The sequence below is a fragment of the Astatotilapia calliptera genome, chromosome 22 (assembly GCF_900246225.1).
Source record: "Astatotilapia calliptera chromosome 22, fAstCal1.2, whole genome shotgun sequence".
Taxonomy (NCBI): Eukaryota; Metazoa; Chordata; class Actinopteri; order Cichliformes; family Cichlidae; genus Astatotilapia; species Astatotilapia calliptera.
In genome coordinates, this window is record NC_039322.1 from 33266666 (window position 1) to 33286148 (window position 19483).

Sequence of the window (19483 nt, forward strand, 5' to 3'; positions counted from 1 at the left end):
CAGGTGGTTTAAATAGTACACGGACAGATTTGGAGGTCGCTGAATTCCACTAACACAACTCGTCTCTGGTTTATTTTTCGCATATCAAATGATTTGTCCTTAAGCTCGCGTTGGTCTCACCCGCTCAGCTATATTATCTTTTTTATCCACTGAGATTTCAGTGTGACTGTCTCCTCTCGGCTGCCAGGTGCTCATGTCCTGAATTATTTGTTGGAGGTATGCACAGTGTCGGTCTTTCTCCTCTCAAACTGTGCGCACAGGCATGCGTCACAGTGAGTAACCATGGCAACAAGGGATTGTTCTGTGCCTATCGCTCTGAAGACAATAAAAGCTCTCAGGTTAACACGTCCATGTGAAACCAAGAACGCACTACAATCCTAAAACCTGGTAACATGTACTGTATATGTAGACAGTGTTTATTTCTGTTGTAGCAACAATAATACTGACTTCTTCTTTTCAACAGTCACTGTAAAGGAAACTGTGGCTGTCTGTGATGCGAGTTCATCTTGTGTAATTTCCCCTATTTACATTTTATTGTTCATTTTAAAGATATGCACATCTGCTTATTCAAAATGTAACATAAAGATGATAGATAGACGTTAATGTAAAATATTATGTTCCATGTTCACCGAGGATAAACTAGAGGACATTTAAAGACAATACAGAGAATTGTTTGCATGAAATGACACAAATGGTGACAAATATAGTGCACAAAAAAAACTATGGAAGGAAAATCCATCCATCCATTCACATCTGCTTCTCCTTTTCAGGGTCACGGGTGTTGCTGGAGCCTATCCCAGCTGTCATAGGGCGAGAGGCGGGGTACACCCTGGACAGGTCGCCAGTCTGTCGCAGGGCCAACACACAGGGACAGACAACCATTCGCACTCAAAGTGCATGTGTTTGGACTGTGGGAGGAAGCTGGAAGGAAAATGATCATTAAAAAAATGTAAAACTAGAAAACTGCAAATAATAATAAAAGAGGAAGTGATGTAGCTGTGATGACAGAATGCAGGAGGACTAAACAGCAGTTTAATGCTGATTGATGTACTGCAGATGAATATTGGCCTGTAACACACATTCAGCTGTGACTATTTAGATCTCATAGCATGAAATCTCCATCCAGCCTCTTCTGTTAGAGGGCTTGAGCCTATACTAGCTACCACAGGCCAGGCACAGCATTAAATTGTCCAATAATAATATTAATAGTTAGCTTTTCTGCAATCGGATATTTTTGTAACTGTATAAAATAAGTCGATAGCAAGGTTTCTCTCAAAGTTACAAAGCTGCACAAAGTATTCAAATCCAAATGCAGCTAATGTTTTTCATAAAACATTAAAATGTCTCAGTTTCAACATTTCTGTGTTGCACTGTGAATAAAATATGGGTTTATGAGAAACCATTGCATCCCAGTATTTTAAGAACTGGGTTTGCATATGTAACTTAGTTATGTAGTGTAAGGACTGTGGGTTTGTGCTTCCTGCATTCTTAAAACATATGTGTTCATTTCCAGCACATCAATGTGTCAATATACAGGCATACAAATTGTGTTATTAATACAGTTAAGTTATATATCTAAACACAGTGACTGTATAAACTAATTCAGTAAGTGTGGTCCTCATATTGACACTCGGCCCCAGGATGCCTGGGTTCAGCAGGGCCTGCAGGCAGCAACTTGGGCAGGGTAGGACCAGACAAGAGTCTTCAGGTTGACCAGGACACTGGTCTGACAGAAAGGACCAATCACATCAGACGGGTAAGATTCGCAGGATACTCGGGCTGGGACTATGCATGGCTCACAGCCTCTGAGGATGACAGTGGGTTCTCATGGTTGCTCAACAGCTGACTCGGGTTGGGATGTAGGCACAGGCTGCAGTGAATCCCTGGCTGGTGGTGACTTGGGTGAATGGGGCGCAAGTGCAGAACTGTAGCGCTGAGGAGCTGGTGAATGAAAAGCAATTAGGCTGAAGTGGCGAGGATGACAAACTGGAGGAAACAGGCGAGACAGACTGCCTGCTGTTGTAAAACCACCGTGTAGCAGGCAGAGCGTGGACCCAACGTGGAAACAGGACTAAACTCAAAAACAGACTTTTTGCTGTAATTCTCTGGGAAAAAATTACAATACAAAAAAATCGAGGCAGAGCTGGAGACAAGACGCAAAAACTGAAATCAGTGACAAAGTAGATAGAAAACCAAACCCTGGAAACAAAAATATACAGAAACGTCAGGAGATACTGACAAGAGACCAAATTCAAAACACTGGATCTCAGACCAAGTGCAGTTGTACTGGTTTATCTGGACCAATGGGGACTTGGTGGTAAACACACGCTGAAAAAATACAACAAAGTCATTTGAAAGAAAGAATTTTTTCCACGTTTAGTTTGTTTCTGTCTGGAAAACCACAAAACAACCTGAGGTCTGATCGTTTCGCCAGCACTTTGTGCTTTATAGTGCAAATAGAGTCATGACAATAAAAGAATATGACTTTAAGGACTTAACATTACTTCAGTTACACCAACATCTCTGACACATTAGCACTAAGGGAACACTGAGTGACCTGCTGGTTTCTGTCCATAAAACTACTCATCTAAGATGACCACAGAGTAAAAGATCTCTCAGCAACATTATGCAACATTTTAGGCACTGTTGCCCCGATCAAGTCAGTGAGCTGAGATTTTTTATTCTCAACATGAGCTACTGTTACAGCAACAGATATGGACTACATGCCCCACACAACAACTCAATGTCCACTATGTGAAGCAGCCAAACACATGCCTGCTCCTCTAGCATAGCCTAACGTTATTGTGACGGACACATTTTATGAGTGAACTTGACTTTAAGTGACTTTAAGTGACACCTGCAGCTTTAAGTGGCTGCAGGTGCCAAATTCCACCATTCTCGCCTCCCTCCATTGTGCCAACCATCTCACACAGACCCCGAGAGCAGAGCGTTTTGCAGATGTGTTCTCTCCTCTGCCCAATCATACCACTCTCAAAGAGCTCTAGTTCAAAACATGCCCAGGTGTGATGGTGCACTCACGGCCCTATCGGTTACCTGAACACAAAGACAAATTATTTAATGGGAACTGATGGAAATGCTGAAGATGGGTGTAATAGAGTCACACAGTGCGTGGTGTAGCCCCGTAGTTCTTGTGGTGAAGAAGGATGGGTCTATACCATTCTGTGTTGACTACCGCAAGGTGAACAAGGACCCACAATTTGACACTTATCCCAGGCTGTCCTGGACCAGTTAGGCACTGCTTGTTTTTTCCCTATGCTGGATTTAACCAGGAGCTAATGGTAGATTCCATTGTCTCCAGAGTCTAAAAGAAAAGCTCTTCTCCATCCCAACCACTAAGAAGTGTGTGTGCTCGTCCAAAGGGCTTTCAGCCTCAGTATTTACACTCTGGGTGTGCACCTGTTTACAGCCTGACCACCTGTTAGGTAACGTGTGTCAGTCACTGGTCAGTGCATGTAGCCCCGCTCTTTGAAGATCATCTTAGCTTCCCAGCAGTACTAGCTAGCTACTGTTTTTAATATGCTAAAGTGCTCTTCAGAAATAAAGCTTGAAGCACCTCAGACTGTAAATGGGTCCTTTTACATTTACACACAGTGTTATAACAATGACTGCACCCTACACCCATGAAAATCAAGATTAAACTGCTGTCTGCAAACACACCAGTGCAAATGTTACCACATAACTTTCTGATACGTAGAACAGAATAACTAGTTTTTGTCATTCGGAAAAACAGAACGAAATTTTAGTGCATTTACTCATCATTGGACAATTAAATAAATGTAAATCTGAATAAAAAAAGGATGTGTACCCGTAAGATTATGAGGGAAATTTGTCCACAGAATTTTAGGAAATCTAAATATGCTGCACAGCAGAAATAGCAGCAGAAGAAAAGTGCACAATCACCAGTCCATGTATGAAACTTCACTGCCCTACATATACAGTCATAATGTGCCGTGTGCATATTTATGGAGTTGGGGGCTGCAGTTTGGAGAAGACGCTGTTTTATTAATATACAAGAGTCTAATTGGATGGGAAACTAAACTGTTGCAGAACCTGGCAATCCTGGACCTGGCAGCAGGAGAACAGCGCATGGTGGAGGTGGGTGGAGTCTGTGATGATGATGCTGGCTCTGCCGTGACAGCGTCTGTGAACAACGTCATGGAAGGATGGAAGAGAAGTCCCTGTGATCTTCTCTGCAGTCCTCACCACTCTGCAGCGATTTCTTCTCCGAGGCCCTGGAGCTGCCAAACCAGACGGAGATACAGCTGCTCAGCACGCTCTCACTGGTGCCTCGGTAGAAAGTGGTGAGGATGGGAGGGGTGAGGTGTGCTCTCCTCATCAGGTGCAGGAAATTTAGATGCTGCTGAGTCCATTTGAGTAAATGATGAGAACCGAGAATTGAAAAAAGAACTGAAACAGGACGATTACAGCGGTAGCTGTCACACCTAGTGTTGCTGCCCTGTCAAGGCAAAGAGTAGAGATGACACTATTGCTTTAAATTCATTTGTTTTAATTACACCAGTACACTCGACAAAATGTGAGCTTAGATTTTTGAATATAAACAAACATTTAACTGCACATCCTGTCATCTGGGAGAGATGTATATGAATAACTTTTACAAGCCTGGAAGCTGAGGCACGGCTTAATCCTGACAAGGAGACAAAGTTCAGCGCTTTGCACAGACGTCACAACCTCCGTGCAGCACTTCCAGAGAGATCAACGACCGCTCATTAAGATCAGCCAGACATCTGTCCCTTTCTATAGCTGTAGCTGAGCAAAGCAAGATATCAGGGTGCAGACAAAATAATAAATACCTCAATTTTCAGGTAGATGATGAGACGTGTGGCAGTGGAGTTCACATCTCTGAGCAGCAAAGAAGTGATAAATCCACAGAAAAAAAATCCACTAAAACTGCAAGAAACTCTGCTGTCTGCAGCCCTGTTTCCAAGCAGCCATTTTACTTTTCATTTCACAGGTTTTATGCTTTGATATTAGAGTGTATTGTTTGCTAGATCGAGCAGCATCAGTGACTATAAAAGATATAACCCCACTGCACAAAAACACACACCTGCTGGATGTGACCACGAACACTTGTTACATAGAAAAAAGTAATCAGTAACTAATTATTGATTACTTCCCCCCAAAAGTAATCCCATTACTTTACTGATTACTTATTTTCAAAAGTAATTAATTACTTAGTTACTTAGTTACTTTTTAAAAACACGATTTACAACCTGAATAGGTGATAGAGCGATAGATCTTTCAGCCCAATTCTACTTTTTCTGCATAATCCATCATACAAAATGTAATCAAATGGAAAAGTGTCTTTTTAAACTTGTTTTATTAGTTTTAATCTTTTAACTTTATGCATCAAGCAAAAATTTAATTATATGCAACATTCTCTGACTGGAAGAAATTAGTTTAACATTTAAACCTATTTTCTGCACATTCCAGCTCATAAAATAAAATATTTTTTGTGTTTACACTCAGTCTTTCAAATAGATGCAAGTAAAACACAGCAGAAAATAAATAAAGTCAAAGACTCAGCGGTCCTTTTGCTCTGTTTTCACCTGTAAAGCAGGAGTGGGGCAGGCGGAGGTTTACCCTGGTGCAGGTGTGCCGCGGTCAGTGGAAGAATCCGCGAGTTTCTCTGTGAGTTTCCCATTACGTCGTAGCTACTCGGTGCTTGTTTGGAAGTTTAGGGGTTTTTTCGCTGTAAAAAGAAGTTTTCTTCCCACGCACAGCGGACACTAATGTTTTTGTCACTTTTTATGGAATCAAACTCAAAGTAAGGTCAGTACTTCCACGCTTTAAACGCTGCACGCTCATACTCTCTCCCACAATCGATATTGTGGCATGCAGAGGAATCTTTACAAAGAAGCTCACAGAGAGAGATTGTTATTCAACCCCAAGCTGGTAGGGGGAGCTCTTTATTACAACACACACTGATGCTACACTGTGCTTCGAGGGTCATCAACAGCACAACAGAACTCACCCATGGTTGCATTCATTCTATAAACAACACTGTAAGTGCCTTTGAACCGCAGTACAAACACAACACTCAAGACAATAGCCAAAAGCAGTGTAACCATAAACAACAAAACAAGAACATTCAAACAGCAGTCCCAAGGCATGATGGGAGAGAACTAGCCGCTCCCCCAACACGCCACAATATATTATCCATTGTTGATCTGCACACAGCTGTTGTCACGAACGGCGCACTCGCTTACGTCACTGTCATGAGACATTCTCGCAAAAAAATCACGGTTTTAGTAACGCAGTAACGCAGCGTTCCTATGGGAAAGTAACGGTAATCTAATTACCGTTTTTGCAATAGTAATCCCTTACTTTACTCATTACTTGAAAAAAGTAATGAGATTACAGTAACGCGTTACAAGTAACGCGTTACTGCCCATCTATGCTGATGACTAAATTAAGCTAAATACAACCATGTCACTACAATTAAAATGACACATAGCTTAGCATCTTATAGTTCTGCACAGCGTCCAACATCACTCTGTAGCATTCTGTTAGTTTGTTAGCTAGATTAGCTGTTAGCATACACTAATTCTGTTACCCTATATTCACAGAGATGACATCAACTGTACGCTCCACAGAGGCCCACATTTACACTTCATATCAGAATTATCTGGAAATTAAATTTAAAGTTTCACAGAGCGCTCTACAGCCTGGTAACATGGAAACTTTAAATAAAATGTTAGACTAAAAAACACAACAGCAGGAAGTTTAATAAAAGTGTAATTAGTTATTTTATGTAATAACAGGATAGCCAGGAGTCCACATTATTTTCAACAGCTACATTCACAGTGGACGTTAGCGTCAAGCTAGGTTTCCTCTTGGAGAAATACCCTCCCATTCTTTCATTACAGCTGTGCTGTGTCAGATGTTCTGTTGACCCACTGAGAGAGGCATATATATAGTGTGTGTGTGTGTGTGTGTGTGTGTGTGTGTGTGTGTGTGTGTGTGTGTGTGTGTGTGTGTCTACATACATGCTAATCGCAGGAATCAAGCAGGACTCGCAGTCTTCAGCCCCTGAAGATGGACAAACCCAGCACTTCATGAACAGTGTGATCGTGACCTTTGTGCAGTGTTACAAGTACTCAGATCATCGTCTATAGAGGCTCTGGACTTTTACGTAAATAGGATCAATTCACTCCTTGTATCAACAACAACAACATGTTATGAGACTTATTTCTGACCGTTCCCTTTACCCACGCTGCTACAGCTGAGAAACACCAACCAAGTCCCACTCTAAGCCTCCATCCCGCCACCATCAAAACATTAACAGCAAACTCATTACTCAGTTATGGAGACCATGGGAAGAGTTGTTTAGTGAAGTCATTCAGTCAATTAATGAGTCTACATATTTGTGAGTACTTTGAGGACCATTTTTATGTCTATGCAGTGCAAATAAAAGATTAATACAATGGCTAAAACAATTTTAAGCCTTTGTGTTTTATTACAAGATTTGACACTAGTGAGCTGTATTTAAACCCGAGGTACAAACTTAGATGCTGAAATGTTTTCCTGTTTCCAAGCAGCTCACTATGGTGACAACTGATGCTTTTTTAAAATGACATTCATGTGTTGTCTGGACATGATTATGTTAGTATAAATATGGTAAATTGTAGAAATGATTGGGTTTTGCACATTTAAAGAATCCAGAGAGTCGTTAAGTTTGCCAGATATGAACTGAATTGAATCCCTCAAACAGAAATGGAGCTGATGCAGACACACACACACACACATGGACTGAAGGAACAAATTCCAAACGATGTTTTTCCATAAAAATCCAGGGCAGATTGTTGCAAACAGCCAACATCACTACTCTCAGTAAATGTGTCATGCCTGGATGGGATCTGGTCAATGAGGAGAACTTCCCAGTCGCTCCCAGTGTGTCCTCAGATGCTGCCGAGACACAGTGAGGCATTGGTGCCGCCGAAGCCGAATGAATTTGTGAGGGCTACCCGTCGACCCCGAGTCTGCCATTGCTGCGCTGTGCAGGGAACGTAATTCAAGTCGAACTCGGGCTCTGTTCGGTCCAGGTTAAGGGTTGGGGGCAGGACTTTGTGGTAACAGGCCAGAGCGGTGAAAGCTGCCTCCAGAGCCCCAGCAGCCCCGAGCAGATGTCCTGTGGCCCCCTTGGTAGAGGACACAGCCAGGATGCTAGCACTTTGCTGGAAAAGTCTCTTGATGGCTGCATTTTCTGCTGCGTCTCCCAAAGGTGTCGATGTGGCGTGAGCATTTATATATGTGACATCAGCCAGAGAGACATCTGCATCTTTTAAGGCTGCGGACATGCACCTGTGGAGAGGGTACGAAAGAGGAAGTTTAAGGATAACTTGTTTCTTGGTTGTGTTGTTTTTGCTACCCTACAGATTCTTATTGCTCCATTTAAACAAAGACATGAATGTTTACATGTCAGCACAGATTTCAAGTCATTTTTTTCAGGATGTTGTCATATAGACTTCTCTGTAAAAGGAAACACCCAACATACCCATAACAATTGACTGAAACTGTAACCGCTATAAAGAGGACTTGGTTCTCTTTATATTCAAATTGTGAAAGAAGCCTTAGTGTTGCTTTGCCCCCCCGTTGTATCCATATAAGGTGAAATCATGGTATAGGCCAGATTTCTAATGTTCAAGTTATAAAATGTGAGGTCCAAAACTAACAGATGTTGTTATGATGGCTACATCCATGTTTTATACTGTGTGGTTTACACCAGTATCTGCTACAATGAAAGGATTGAGACTTTTAAGAGATAAAAGCATGCCAGCGTATTGACCCTAGTTTGTCACAAATGCTTTATGTGAATACTTCCAGGAAATAAACAGCCTGGACATAATATCACTAAGACAGAGAAGCTGTGCTAAGGGGACAGAATCCCTCAACAACCCCAAACCTCTGATAGAAAACTCAATTAACATACAGAACAGAGAGACCAGTCCAGGCTTGTTGGTGTTTTTAAAGCATCACAGGCATTTTAAGATTTTTTTATAGGAAGACAAGTAAATCTTTACTCATCTTCAACATTTCAACCTGGTAAAACACTCTTACCACCAAGCACAAAGCAACAAGCTTCCTGTATAACTAATTAGGCCAGCAAAATAACATGCTTGCTGGCTCTCACTCAGGCGGTACCCTTCTCCTGCCCCTTCATCCATCCTTTACGATGCTGCTACCAGGTGGATGCAACAAAATGTCAGTAGTCTAAAAAATGGAAAATATAAATTGTAACTAATCTTACACTCGTGTGTTTGTGACTAACATAAAAAAAGCAGCACACACAATTTGAACATGAGAAATAACAGCACATTAGTGTTTGTGCCTTACACATATCAGCATACAACACAGCTGATCAATGATGTTGTAAACCCGAGGTTGTTTCCAGAATAATATTTTCATAATCAACTGAAAAATGATATTTCAAAACTCTTTCTAAAGCACAGGTACTTTAACTTGGTAACGGTAATACAAGGTATGGATACAATTACATAGCAGCCTATATTCATCTCGTTCTCTACCATAGCCTACCTACAATTAGTGGTCCAGTCCAAAGACATGTGTCCATGTAATTTGTGACTCTAACATGGCTGAGATGAGAGTGAGTTAGATAAAGTGTTAAATTGCATAGAATAGAATAGAGTGCTGTATGAATCTAAAATAACATGTCTGTTATCCTGTCTTCTCTCACTCCAACCGGTCGCAGCAGATGGCCCCGCCCATACATGCCAACCCTCACGATTTTTCTGGGAGAATCCCGAATTTCAGTGCCCCTCCCGAAAATCTCCCGGAGCCACCATTCTCCCGAATATCTCCTGATGATTTTCCACCTGAACAACAAAACTGAAAAACCATATCCCAGAATTCATAGCGCGGCCCAGCCAATTCAAATTTCCAACAATGGCGGCAGCTAATAAGTTTTAATATTACTCTTATTTCTCTTTCTGGGTCACAAAATAAACTTTTAACATATTTTAAGACAAGAATGTAGCTGTGTAAACTTCAAATATCTGAGCCGGCGAGAACAGCCAACTCCCGGCACATCGTTTTCAAACCCCCGCGGTCTTTCGCTACTCAGGTTAAACATGATATATGAGTCACTCAGATAACTTTTATTGTTTGGCTTTTTTCAGTGTTTTATTTGTTCGTGAGTAAATTGGTTTGGCTGAGGTTAAAGTTATTAGATTAGATTAAATACACCGAGAGAGCTCGTGACGTAATTCTGAAGGCTAGACCGTCCAATTTCACAGTCGCTCACTTCCAGCCTACCCGGCCTTCGGAGGACCCGGCCCACTTAGACCACGAAGGACAGGTCCTCAGGTGGATGCAGCCTCTGAATTTGGACACCACCGCTGTTTCCAGCCACCCCCACAACAGCCCTTTTGAATGTGTCCTTAATTCTGAGGTCTCAAGGTTGGCAAGTATGGTCCCGCCCCTCCCTGAGCCTGGTTGTGTTGGAGGTTTCTTCCTGTTAAAAGGGAGATTTTCCTTCCCACTGTTGCCAAAGTGCTTGCTCACGGGGGGTGATATGATTGTTGGGTTTTTCTCTGTATCTATTATTGTAGGGTCTACTGTACAATATAAAGTGTCTTGAGGCGACTGCTGTTGTGATTTGGTGCTATATAAATAAAACTGAATTGTATTTATTTTCGAAAAATGTGGCTTAAACTCTGACATATAGTCTAATGTGCACTCATTTTCTTCCACTTACCCAACCCACATAGGAACAGACAACCATTCACATTCACAGCATGGTGAATTTAGATTTACAAATTGACCTAACCCTATGTATGTCTTTAGACTGTGGGAGTAAGTTGGAGTACCTGGAGAGAACCCGTGCAGACACAGGGAGAACCTGCAAACTCCAAACAGAAATGTCCTAGGCAAAACTAGAAACTAGAAACAAGAGTACTAACCACCACATCATCTGCCACCCATCAGTAAGACTACAAACATTACATGGAACTGCATGGTTGATATGTACCTGTTGCATCCCATCCATTTTTTTGGTCCTTCTATCTGGGATCCAGTTTTATAAATTCACAGTTTCATAAACACCACTTATGAAATTTTGGGCATATATTTCTGCATGAAGTAACTATATTTGTTCTTACCCTACTTTACTGATTATCAGTATATTTGAAAAATATATAAATAAAAAAACCAAACAAATAAGAAACAGCATCATCAAGTGAGAAAACTTTGAAATGAGTCACCTGAATGCCCCATCACCATCCACAGTAGGAGCAGTTATGTGAGTAGCGTCCCCTGAGAGCCCATAACCCAGGACCTCTGCGTAAATCCGGGCTCCTCTACTCACTGCATGGTTCAGATCCTCCAGCAGCAGCACAGCTGCTCCTTCTCCCATTACAAAACCTTCTCTTTCTGGATGAAAAGGCCTTGAAGCAAGTGTAGGGTTGTTATTCCATTTGGTCGCGAGGGCACGGGCCCTAGCAAAGCCAGCTAATGAAAGTGGCCCCACACAGGATTCTGTGCCCCCTGCAACCATAGCAACTGCATCCCCGTGAACGATGAACCTGGCTGCATCACCTACGGCATGTGCACCTGTGGTGCAAGCGGTGGACACGGCATGATTGGGACCCTTTAGCTTGTGTTTGATGCTTATGTGTCCAGCAGCCATGTTGACAAGGATGCGTGGCACAAAGAATGGACTCACTTTGTTGTAGCCCTTCTCTTGGAAGAGGGAGGCGGTACGAGCGATTTCGTCCAGCGACACCATGCCCATCCCAACAGCCACCCCTGTGCTGAGCTGCTGCTCTGGGCTTTTGGGACACCAGCCTGCATCCTCCAGGGCCAGCTGAGTAGCTCCAAGGGCCATTACGGTTGCTGATGACATGCTACTGATCTCCTTACGAGAAGCAAATGTTTCCTCTTCAAACTGACCCTCCTTGGTTCCTCTGGGCACCAGAGCTGCCACTCTACAGGGGAGAGTCCTGTACTCTTCTGAGTCCAGGGAAACTACCCCACTCTGACCTTTGATCAGACGGTCCCAGGACAGAGCAGTGCCTGTGCCCAGAGGACAAACTAACCCTATTCCTGTGATAACAACCCTCCTTCTTTGTTGCCGCCCAGAGCTGTGGTGCCTAGACTCCTGATTCGGACAAACACCGGCATTCTTGTGCAGAAGCGTCCTTATGTTCTGTGGTCTCAACCGTAGTTTATTCCAACAAAACAGTGAAAAAACAGACATCCTGCTGTCTGTGTAAGCTTTGACAGCTTCAGGCTTAGTTGGATTGGAGTTTTTACTGTAAATATCAGAGGAAAAAGGAAATATAATTTAGAAAAAAATATATAAATTACGGACTTACATAAACTAATTACAGAACAGACCAGACTAGAGTTAGCGGTTATTTATGATGTCCGTGTCCATGCCTTCCTTGTGTTTGTCTTCAGCTGTATTTAGGTAGTATTAGTAAAGGCCAGATCCATTTAAATGGCCAACAAAAATCAACCAACTCAATACCACAGGAAGAAAACATATAAAAGTGTTTAATTGTGGATAATTATGGCAAAAATATTCAAACACATTTTTTTAAGTCCTTCAGACGAATCAAACATTTATTCAGGCTGTGATGGGGCAGCTTCCTTTAGGACCCTAAAGTAGCTACTTAGCGTTAGCGCATTGAAAACTTACAAGACTTTTCCATTTTTTTTACAAGAAATATCAACATGGCTGTTTCACCAGCGGTCACGACGTTGTGTGAGAATCCAAATGAAGTCTTCTTAGATGTCACAAAGTTGTTACTTACATACGCGGACAACATTATAAGGTAAGGCAACGAAACGCTAGGAAAGCTTACCCAGCTGCAGTCGAGCCTCGGTGTTTTGTACGCTTGTAGCCGTTAATGTAATGCCCTTTAGCTTTTATGTCACTCGCCGAATCCTAGAAAATCAGGGCATAACTATTGAAATGGGTTTAAATGACTTAACAGAAAACAGTTTTTGGTTATGTAAAATACATTTATATATTTACACGTTGATTAAGCGATTTATTGCTACAAGGACAGTAACGCTAAATATGTCAGTGCAGGTGTCAATAAAGGTGAATGCTAGTCTACTCTAAACGACCACAGAAGTATGTGTCATAACCATAGGTGTCTTTGGTTTGCACGTGGGTCGTTTCATCTGAAAATTATGTTTTGGGGGTTTGTTGTTTGTTTGTTTGTTCGTTTTATTTTTCTGCTTGACCATCTGCTTATGGCTAACCAACCAGAGATATAGTGGCGGTGGACAAGAAAAGGAAGTCAGCTGTAATGATAGATGTAGGGATACCAAGTGATAGCAACGTCAGGAAGAAGGTACACGAGAAACCCGCCCCCACACAAACTCTCTTACTGTAAACGTGAAATCAGGATCTGTAAATTGAGGCGGATCAAAAAATGTCTGAGTATTGGCTTCTCAAAATATGAACTGCCCCGTGTTTGAGCACACTGAAACCAACTTAACACTGCAGAAGACAACGAGCAGCAGTTTCTGAATGGTATATCTATATACCTATTACTATTTTGTTTTTGTTGTACAACACGTCACAACTGTCACTGTATCGTGAAATTTAAATGAATAAAAATAAAACTTTCTAGTTTTTGTGACTATGAATTTCACATTTTCTAATTAGCATTCTTCATGTTTTGTTTTGCGTAATTGTAAAATGCAACCTCGTAGCATTCTGAAATATCTGTAATAGTTTCTGAGATGTTCATGTTCAAACATTGCCTCAGATATCTGGAAAAGTACTTTATATATGAAGCTAACATTTTATAGTGATCAGTGTACATGTGTAAACTTTGAACCATGATTTTTTTGGGGGTAAATTGACAGTTAGTGAAGCAGAGGGCCCACGATAATTTGCAATAGAGTAATCCATATATGTTGTCTGCTTAGCTGTGATGATACTTGTGTAGAAAAACAGTGGATTCAAGGCACATTATATCTGCTGGCAGATACTGGACAACTTAAATGCCAACACTGAAAATGTGCGATTGGTTAGTATCAGTCAGTATTCCTGATGATTACTATTATGTCATCTCTAACAGGTATCCCAATGAAGAGAAATACAGATCAATACGCATTGGGAATCCAACTTTCTCCACAAAGCTGTTGCCTGTCAAAGGTGCTGTAGAATGTCTCTTTGAGATGGGATTTGAGGAGGTAATTTATTCATTTCTACTGTACCAGGTGGCTTCTATTTTAGAAGCAAGCTGGTGTTTTTGCTGTGTAGAACTTGCCTAGAAATCCATTGGACATTTCTCACTTGCTTGACTGTGAGCAAACTACCTCTTGCCAGGCTGAGACTCACTTAGTCTTCCCCAAGTCTGCATCAGTGGAAAAGCTGAAGCTCATCAGGGAATCTATTGCCACAGAAAGGGACCAGAGGCTGCGTGAGGGATGTCCTGTCCAACCAGCTCCTGTGCCTGCTGCAGCTTCAGCAGCAGCGAGCTCTACTGCTGCGGCTAACCTATCGGCAGCATCACCAGCACAGCAGCCACCGTCCGTGGTAAATAAAGACACTCACTGATGAATCAGAGAGTAGAGAAACCCTGATTAAATTTGGTCATGCCAACTCTATCCTCTTTTTACAGAGCATAGAGACCTCCTTGGACAGATTTGTGACAAATAAAGAATATAACACAGAAATTAGCCACTTTGAACATTAGTTTGTAACTGTGTTGTGGATTTTCATCCAAGGATATTGGACAGCTGACCAAACCACCTGGCATTCCAGGGCTGGGACATCTTACAATGATTTAGCTGAAGTCATGTGATACAGTTATTAATTATGGGTAACAAGACTCACTCTATAAGCCAAAAACACAAAGGATCTTCTTTTTGTTACTTTTATTTTGAAAGGATCTTCAGTTTCCTGATCTGTACAGAGGATATTTTCTCTACAACGTGGACAGAGAACTGAAAAAATAAAGCAGTGTGACTTTATATCAGTTATGCTTTCAAGTTATAGGACATCATAGTTTCAGTAGTTAGTGAGGAAATTATTAATAGCACTATTTTAAGCTTCCGCCAAATGCCTGTACAACGCCTGAACAACATTCACTTCCTTGAATGACACATTGGAGACCTGTCTGTTTATTTGCCTCTGTGTCAGGAGAGCAGCATGAGCTTCTTTGTGACTCTTCAAACAAACTTCCAACATGTGCTGCTTTATGAAAACCCTGAGCTGCAGCAGAAAGCCCGGAGTTTGATCCCTCACCAGGAGCTGTACTCTGCTGCTCAACAGAAGCTGAAGGAGGCTAATGAGTCTGACCCAAGTAAGAAAATTTCACCCACAGAAAACTTGGATATGTAACGTGTGTGTGTGTGTGGTGAAGTTTTTGACTTGCTGTCCTGTTTTCAGAATGTAAAATTGGAATAGAAGACTTCTTGGTGCTGGAATTGCTCAGGTGGTTCAAAAATGACTTCTTCACCTGGGTGGACCGTTTGCCCTGCCACCTCTGTGGAGGACAGACTCAGAACGCTCCCTCTCTCAGTCCTAGCACCGATGACCTCCACTGGGGAGCCCAGCGAGTGGAAAACCACTATTGTCAGAGCTGCCGGGTTTCCACCAGATTCCCTAGGTGAGTGTAGGTTATACGTTTGCATTTGGTTGCAAAACAAGTACGGCGAGTTAGGCAGGGATATGTTGCTTTCCACTGCTCGCTGAACAATTTTCTATGTAGAGAACAAAACGAAGACATCAGCAGAATGTAGCATATGAAGGTATGTAGTTAACAAAGATATGGGCAGCGAAACATAAAACAACAAAAAACAAAACATGTTTTAACTAAAAACTGTTAAGAGAAGCAGAATTCTGTTTCACATTGTTCTTGGATCACAAAAAGTTTACAAAATGCAAGAAAAAGAAAAGAAATATTCAGATGTTCACTGTAGAAATCAAAGACCTACAGAGGCAGAAAATAACTCTAAAACCTAAAAACAACAAATGTTGGAATGTGTGTAGAAAGAAATACTGAAAATTAATAAACACAAATTTCAGAGAATATGGGATATATTAAACAGCATTATTAAAAATAGTTGTGAACAGCACAAGGAGTTCAATATCTTACTGATAACTACATCATAAAGGATGATGGTGCTGACGTAGTTTTAACAGTTAGTTTGTAAACGCTGGATCAAATCTGTCCTGAGCTCCTGCCATCTGAAGACTGGGATCAAAGCCAGATAGAAACACGTGTAAATACAGTAAAGCCACTGATTGTAGTGATAGAGATACAACTGTAACGAGCGTCACAGAAGGATCTCAGAATCTGTAACATTCACATCAGTGAAGTTCATAACAAAATGAGGTGTGTGTGTGTGTGTGTGTGTGTGTGTGTGTGTGTGTGTGTGTGTGTGTGTGTGTGTGTGTGTGTGTGTGTGTGTGGCTGGCATATTTTGGATGCCTCGTCTGTTCTTGTTAACACCAGGTATAACAGTCCTGAGAAGCTGCTGGAAACCAGGAGAGGGCGCTGTGGGGAATGGGCCAACTGTTTCACCCTGTGCTGCAGGGCTGTTGGCCTTGAGGCCAGGTACATCTGGGACAGCACAGGTATATACGTCATTGGACACCTTTTCTGCTTCTCTGCTCAAAGAGGAAAGATGTCAGTTTACTCTGCTCTGTCGTGCTCTTACATTTCTCAGCGTCACTGGATCATACAGACTGTTTAACTTGAGTTTGTATCATTTTAAGTAACATAAAAGATGAGCTTCAGTGTATATGTTGACAGGACAGGCTCATACCTGCTTGTACATTAAGAAAACGTTATCACATCTCCTAAGATTCCTGCGTGATGTGCTGGTGCACACGTGTGTAAATGAGTCGTGTTCCCTGTGTGTTTCAGACCATGTGTGGACAGAGATTTACTCTGTCTCTCAGCGCCGCTGGCTACACTGTGATCCATGTGAGAATATCTGTGATAAGCCTCTTCTGTATGAGGTCGGTTGGGGGAAAAAATTGGCCTATGTTCTGGGCTTCTCCAAGGACCAGGTACAAGAAATGGACACATGCTAGTACTGTTGTAACTTGTACTACTATTGTATTATTATTTAATACGAATGCTGTTATCTGCACTGTACTTTCTCACTTTGTGTTGAGGTATAGATGTTTCTGTGTTTAGATATCGACTCCCCCTCAAAGTCAAAGTTGAGTTAAGTGTATATATGAGATTATATTGCTGTCTTTGACACGGCCTCTTTCATGTTTATATCTTTGGGGGGGGATAGCCCTCACTAGCTTAAGAACAGCTCAGATAATTACAGCTGGTTGTTTGAACAGTTGTGGGTGTGTGTGGATTTGTGCTGTAGGTGGTTGATGTGACATGGAGGTATTCCTGCAATCATCCAGAGGTTGTGTTGAGAAGGACCAGGGTTCAGGAGGCCTGGCTGCTGCACACCATTAATAGGCTCTCTGCAGTGGTAAGACTAACTCACTTAACAGACTAATTACTGTGGTGTCTCTGGTGTAAAGCACTCACCTGCTGCTCTGTCATTAAAGCGGCAGCAGTTCCTGAGTCCAGAGAGGAAGAAAGAACTGACAGAGAGGCTGCTTGTCGAGTTGGTGGAGTTCATCTCTCCGAAGAAACCTAAAGCAGGAGAGCTAGGCGGGCGCAACTCTGGCTCTCTGGCCTGGAGAACAGCTCGGGGAGAGACCAGAGCGAGCAATGAAGAAACCTCCACAGAGGTACGGTACAACAAAATATGGCCTCTGGCATCGGTTTGAGCAGACATTTAAACAGGCTTCTTGTTATCAGCAATATACTAAAAATATCCTTTTGATTCTGCTGTAGCTATGGCATCAACATGTACAGAAAATGACACAACAATGCAATAAACACACAGCTTTCTCAGTAACACATTTTGATGATGCGGCCTCTCTTCAGTTGTTGAGTAGATTCACCGTTTGGAAGTGTACATTTTACTGAAAAAGCATGCGTTTTCTTTCCAGGCTGTAGGTTTTGTGTTCACTCCGACTGACAAAGAGAAGAGTGACAGGATGCTCCATATACGCTACAGCGCCTCCAAAGACCAGTACTGCCGAGTGTCCAATGGCTCTGAACTGATCCAGAGCTGGTCTCAGTGCGCGTGGAGCACGGAGTCAATTTTCAGAAAGGTGGAACATGATTGGCAGATGGTATGTTTGTTTTTGTTTTATAGCAGTGTCGTTATCTTTTACCTTTATTCTCTGTATATGTATAATTGTCAAGCACTAAGTGAACAAATGCTGGTCTCCTGTTCTAGATGGACAGTGCCAAACCTCTGTTAGAGCTCATTCTACTGAGTTTGTTTTAAACAGCATAGAAAAATACAATTATTTTTTCTGAGCAGCAGTTTAAAACTAAAATACAATTATCAGGTTAGAAAATGTTTAATAACAGTAGGTGTGGAAATGTCTCTTAATGCAAAATAGAGAAAATTCATTGAGTGAACGTGGCAAGAAAATCTGGATTTCCACGGAGTGGATGTGATTGCATTTCTTTAGGTGTACCTGGCTCGGACAGAAGGCTCTCCTGCAGGAGGAATCAGCTGGAAGTTTGACTTTGCTCCAGCAGGAATGAAGATAAAGTCTGTCTCTATCATGGCCAGTAGCCAGACCTACCACTCTGGGAAAGCCTGCTGGCATTTGCGCTCGGGCCCGTTTACTGCAGAGTTCTCCGGAGGTATCGGCATTTACATATATTCAGCATCCTGTTTTGTGTTGCCATGAAACCACCTGACTTCCTCCCCCACCTTTGAACTCTTAGATGGCAGTGCGCAGTCCTTTTCCAGTCTGTGTGGCTCTTCAGAGTTCATCGTTGCAGCAGAAGTCAGCGGGGGCACGGGGGAAACGGCATGGCAGCATTCTCAGCTGTTCAGACAGAGCTTGAAGGAGACGGAGGAGTCTACGTTTGAAGTCATCGTTCATCTTCAAGATGCTTAACACTTAAAAATACTTGATCACTCTGACATGCAGAGCTGTTTGGGTTGTAGTTTCAGTGCAATATAGAATTCCTCAGGATGATTGGACATGCATGGCCTAATGATGGACTCATTAAGATATGACTTTCATTCCTGTCACACAATTTAATCTCTTACTTTGACTGAAGGCCATTTAACATGAGACTTGCACAGTTTTAACCATAAAGCCATATAGTTTTGCAATGTTTCCCTCCACTGTAAATGTGTTTGCAATTTGTAGTGCGTGGAGACGTTTCACACTCTGTTCTGTTAGGGTCCGAGTACTGCAGGTCTGTTGTTACTAATAAACTGTTTGATGTTAAATCTGCAAATTAAAAATGGGCTGTTTACCTACAATATTCAGTTATGTGTCAGATAGTACATTTAATAATGCTGTGTTGCTCTCGTGGTAAGATTTGAATTAACGAAAACACGTGAGGGCGCGTGGTAACCCTGGAGTAAAGGTAAAACAACGTATTCGTAGCACTAATAA

General features: G+C 42.0%; 2 protein-coding genes across 3 annotated transcripts; one reads left to right on the forward strand and one right to left on the reverse strand.

The window, feature by feature from the left end:
• Positions 1–7413: 7413 nt before the first annotated feature.
• On the reverse strand, positions 7414–13581 carry oxsm (3-oxoacyl-ACP synthase, mitochondrial). Of its 2 annotated transcripts, none has more exons than XM_026155576.1 (3): positions 12867–13581; positions 11262–12311; positions 7414–8343 (listed from the first exon to the last, which is right to left on the reverse strand). In XM_026155576.1, the coding sequence occupies exons 2-3, from the start codon at positions 12254–12256 to the stop codon at positions 7941–7943; spliced, it is 1398 nt and encodes a 465-aa protein (XP_026011361.1). In that variant the 5' UTR covers positions 12257–12311; positions 12867–13581; the 3' UTR covers positions 7414–7940. The 2 variants fall into 2 exon arrangements, with proteins under 2 accessions (XP_026011361.1, XP_026011362.1); XM_026155577.1 differs by lacking the exon at positions 12867–13581 and adding an exon at positions 12397–12545.
• ngly1 (N-glycanase 1) lies at positions 12648–19353 on the forward strand. Its single transcript, XM_026155575.1, has 12 exons — positions 12648–12836; positions 14100–14214; positions 14351–14560; positions 15167–15329; positions 15416–15635; positions 16485–16606; positions 16899–17044; positions 17362–17472; positions 17552–17737; positions 18002–18187; positions 18536–18713; positions 18798–19353. Exons 1-12 carry the CDS (start codon positions 12736–12738, stop codon positions 18971–18973), a joined length of 1914 nt encoding a protein of 637 aa, XP_026011360.1. The 5' UTR covers positions 12648–12735; the 3' UTR covers positions 18974–19353.
• The last annotated feature ends 130 nt before the right edge of the window (positions 19354–19483 follow it).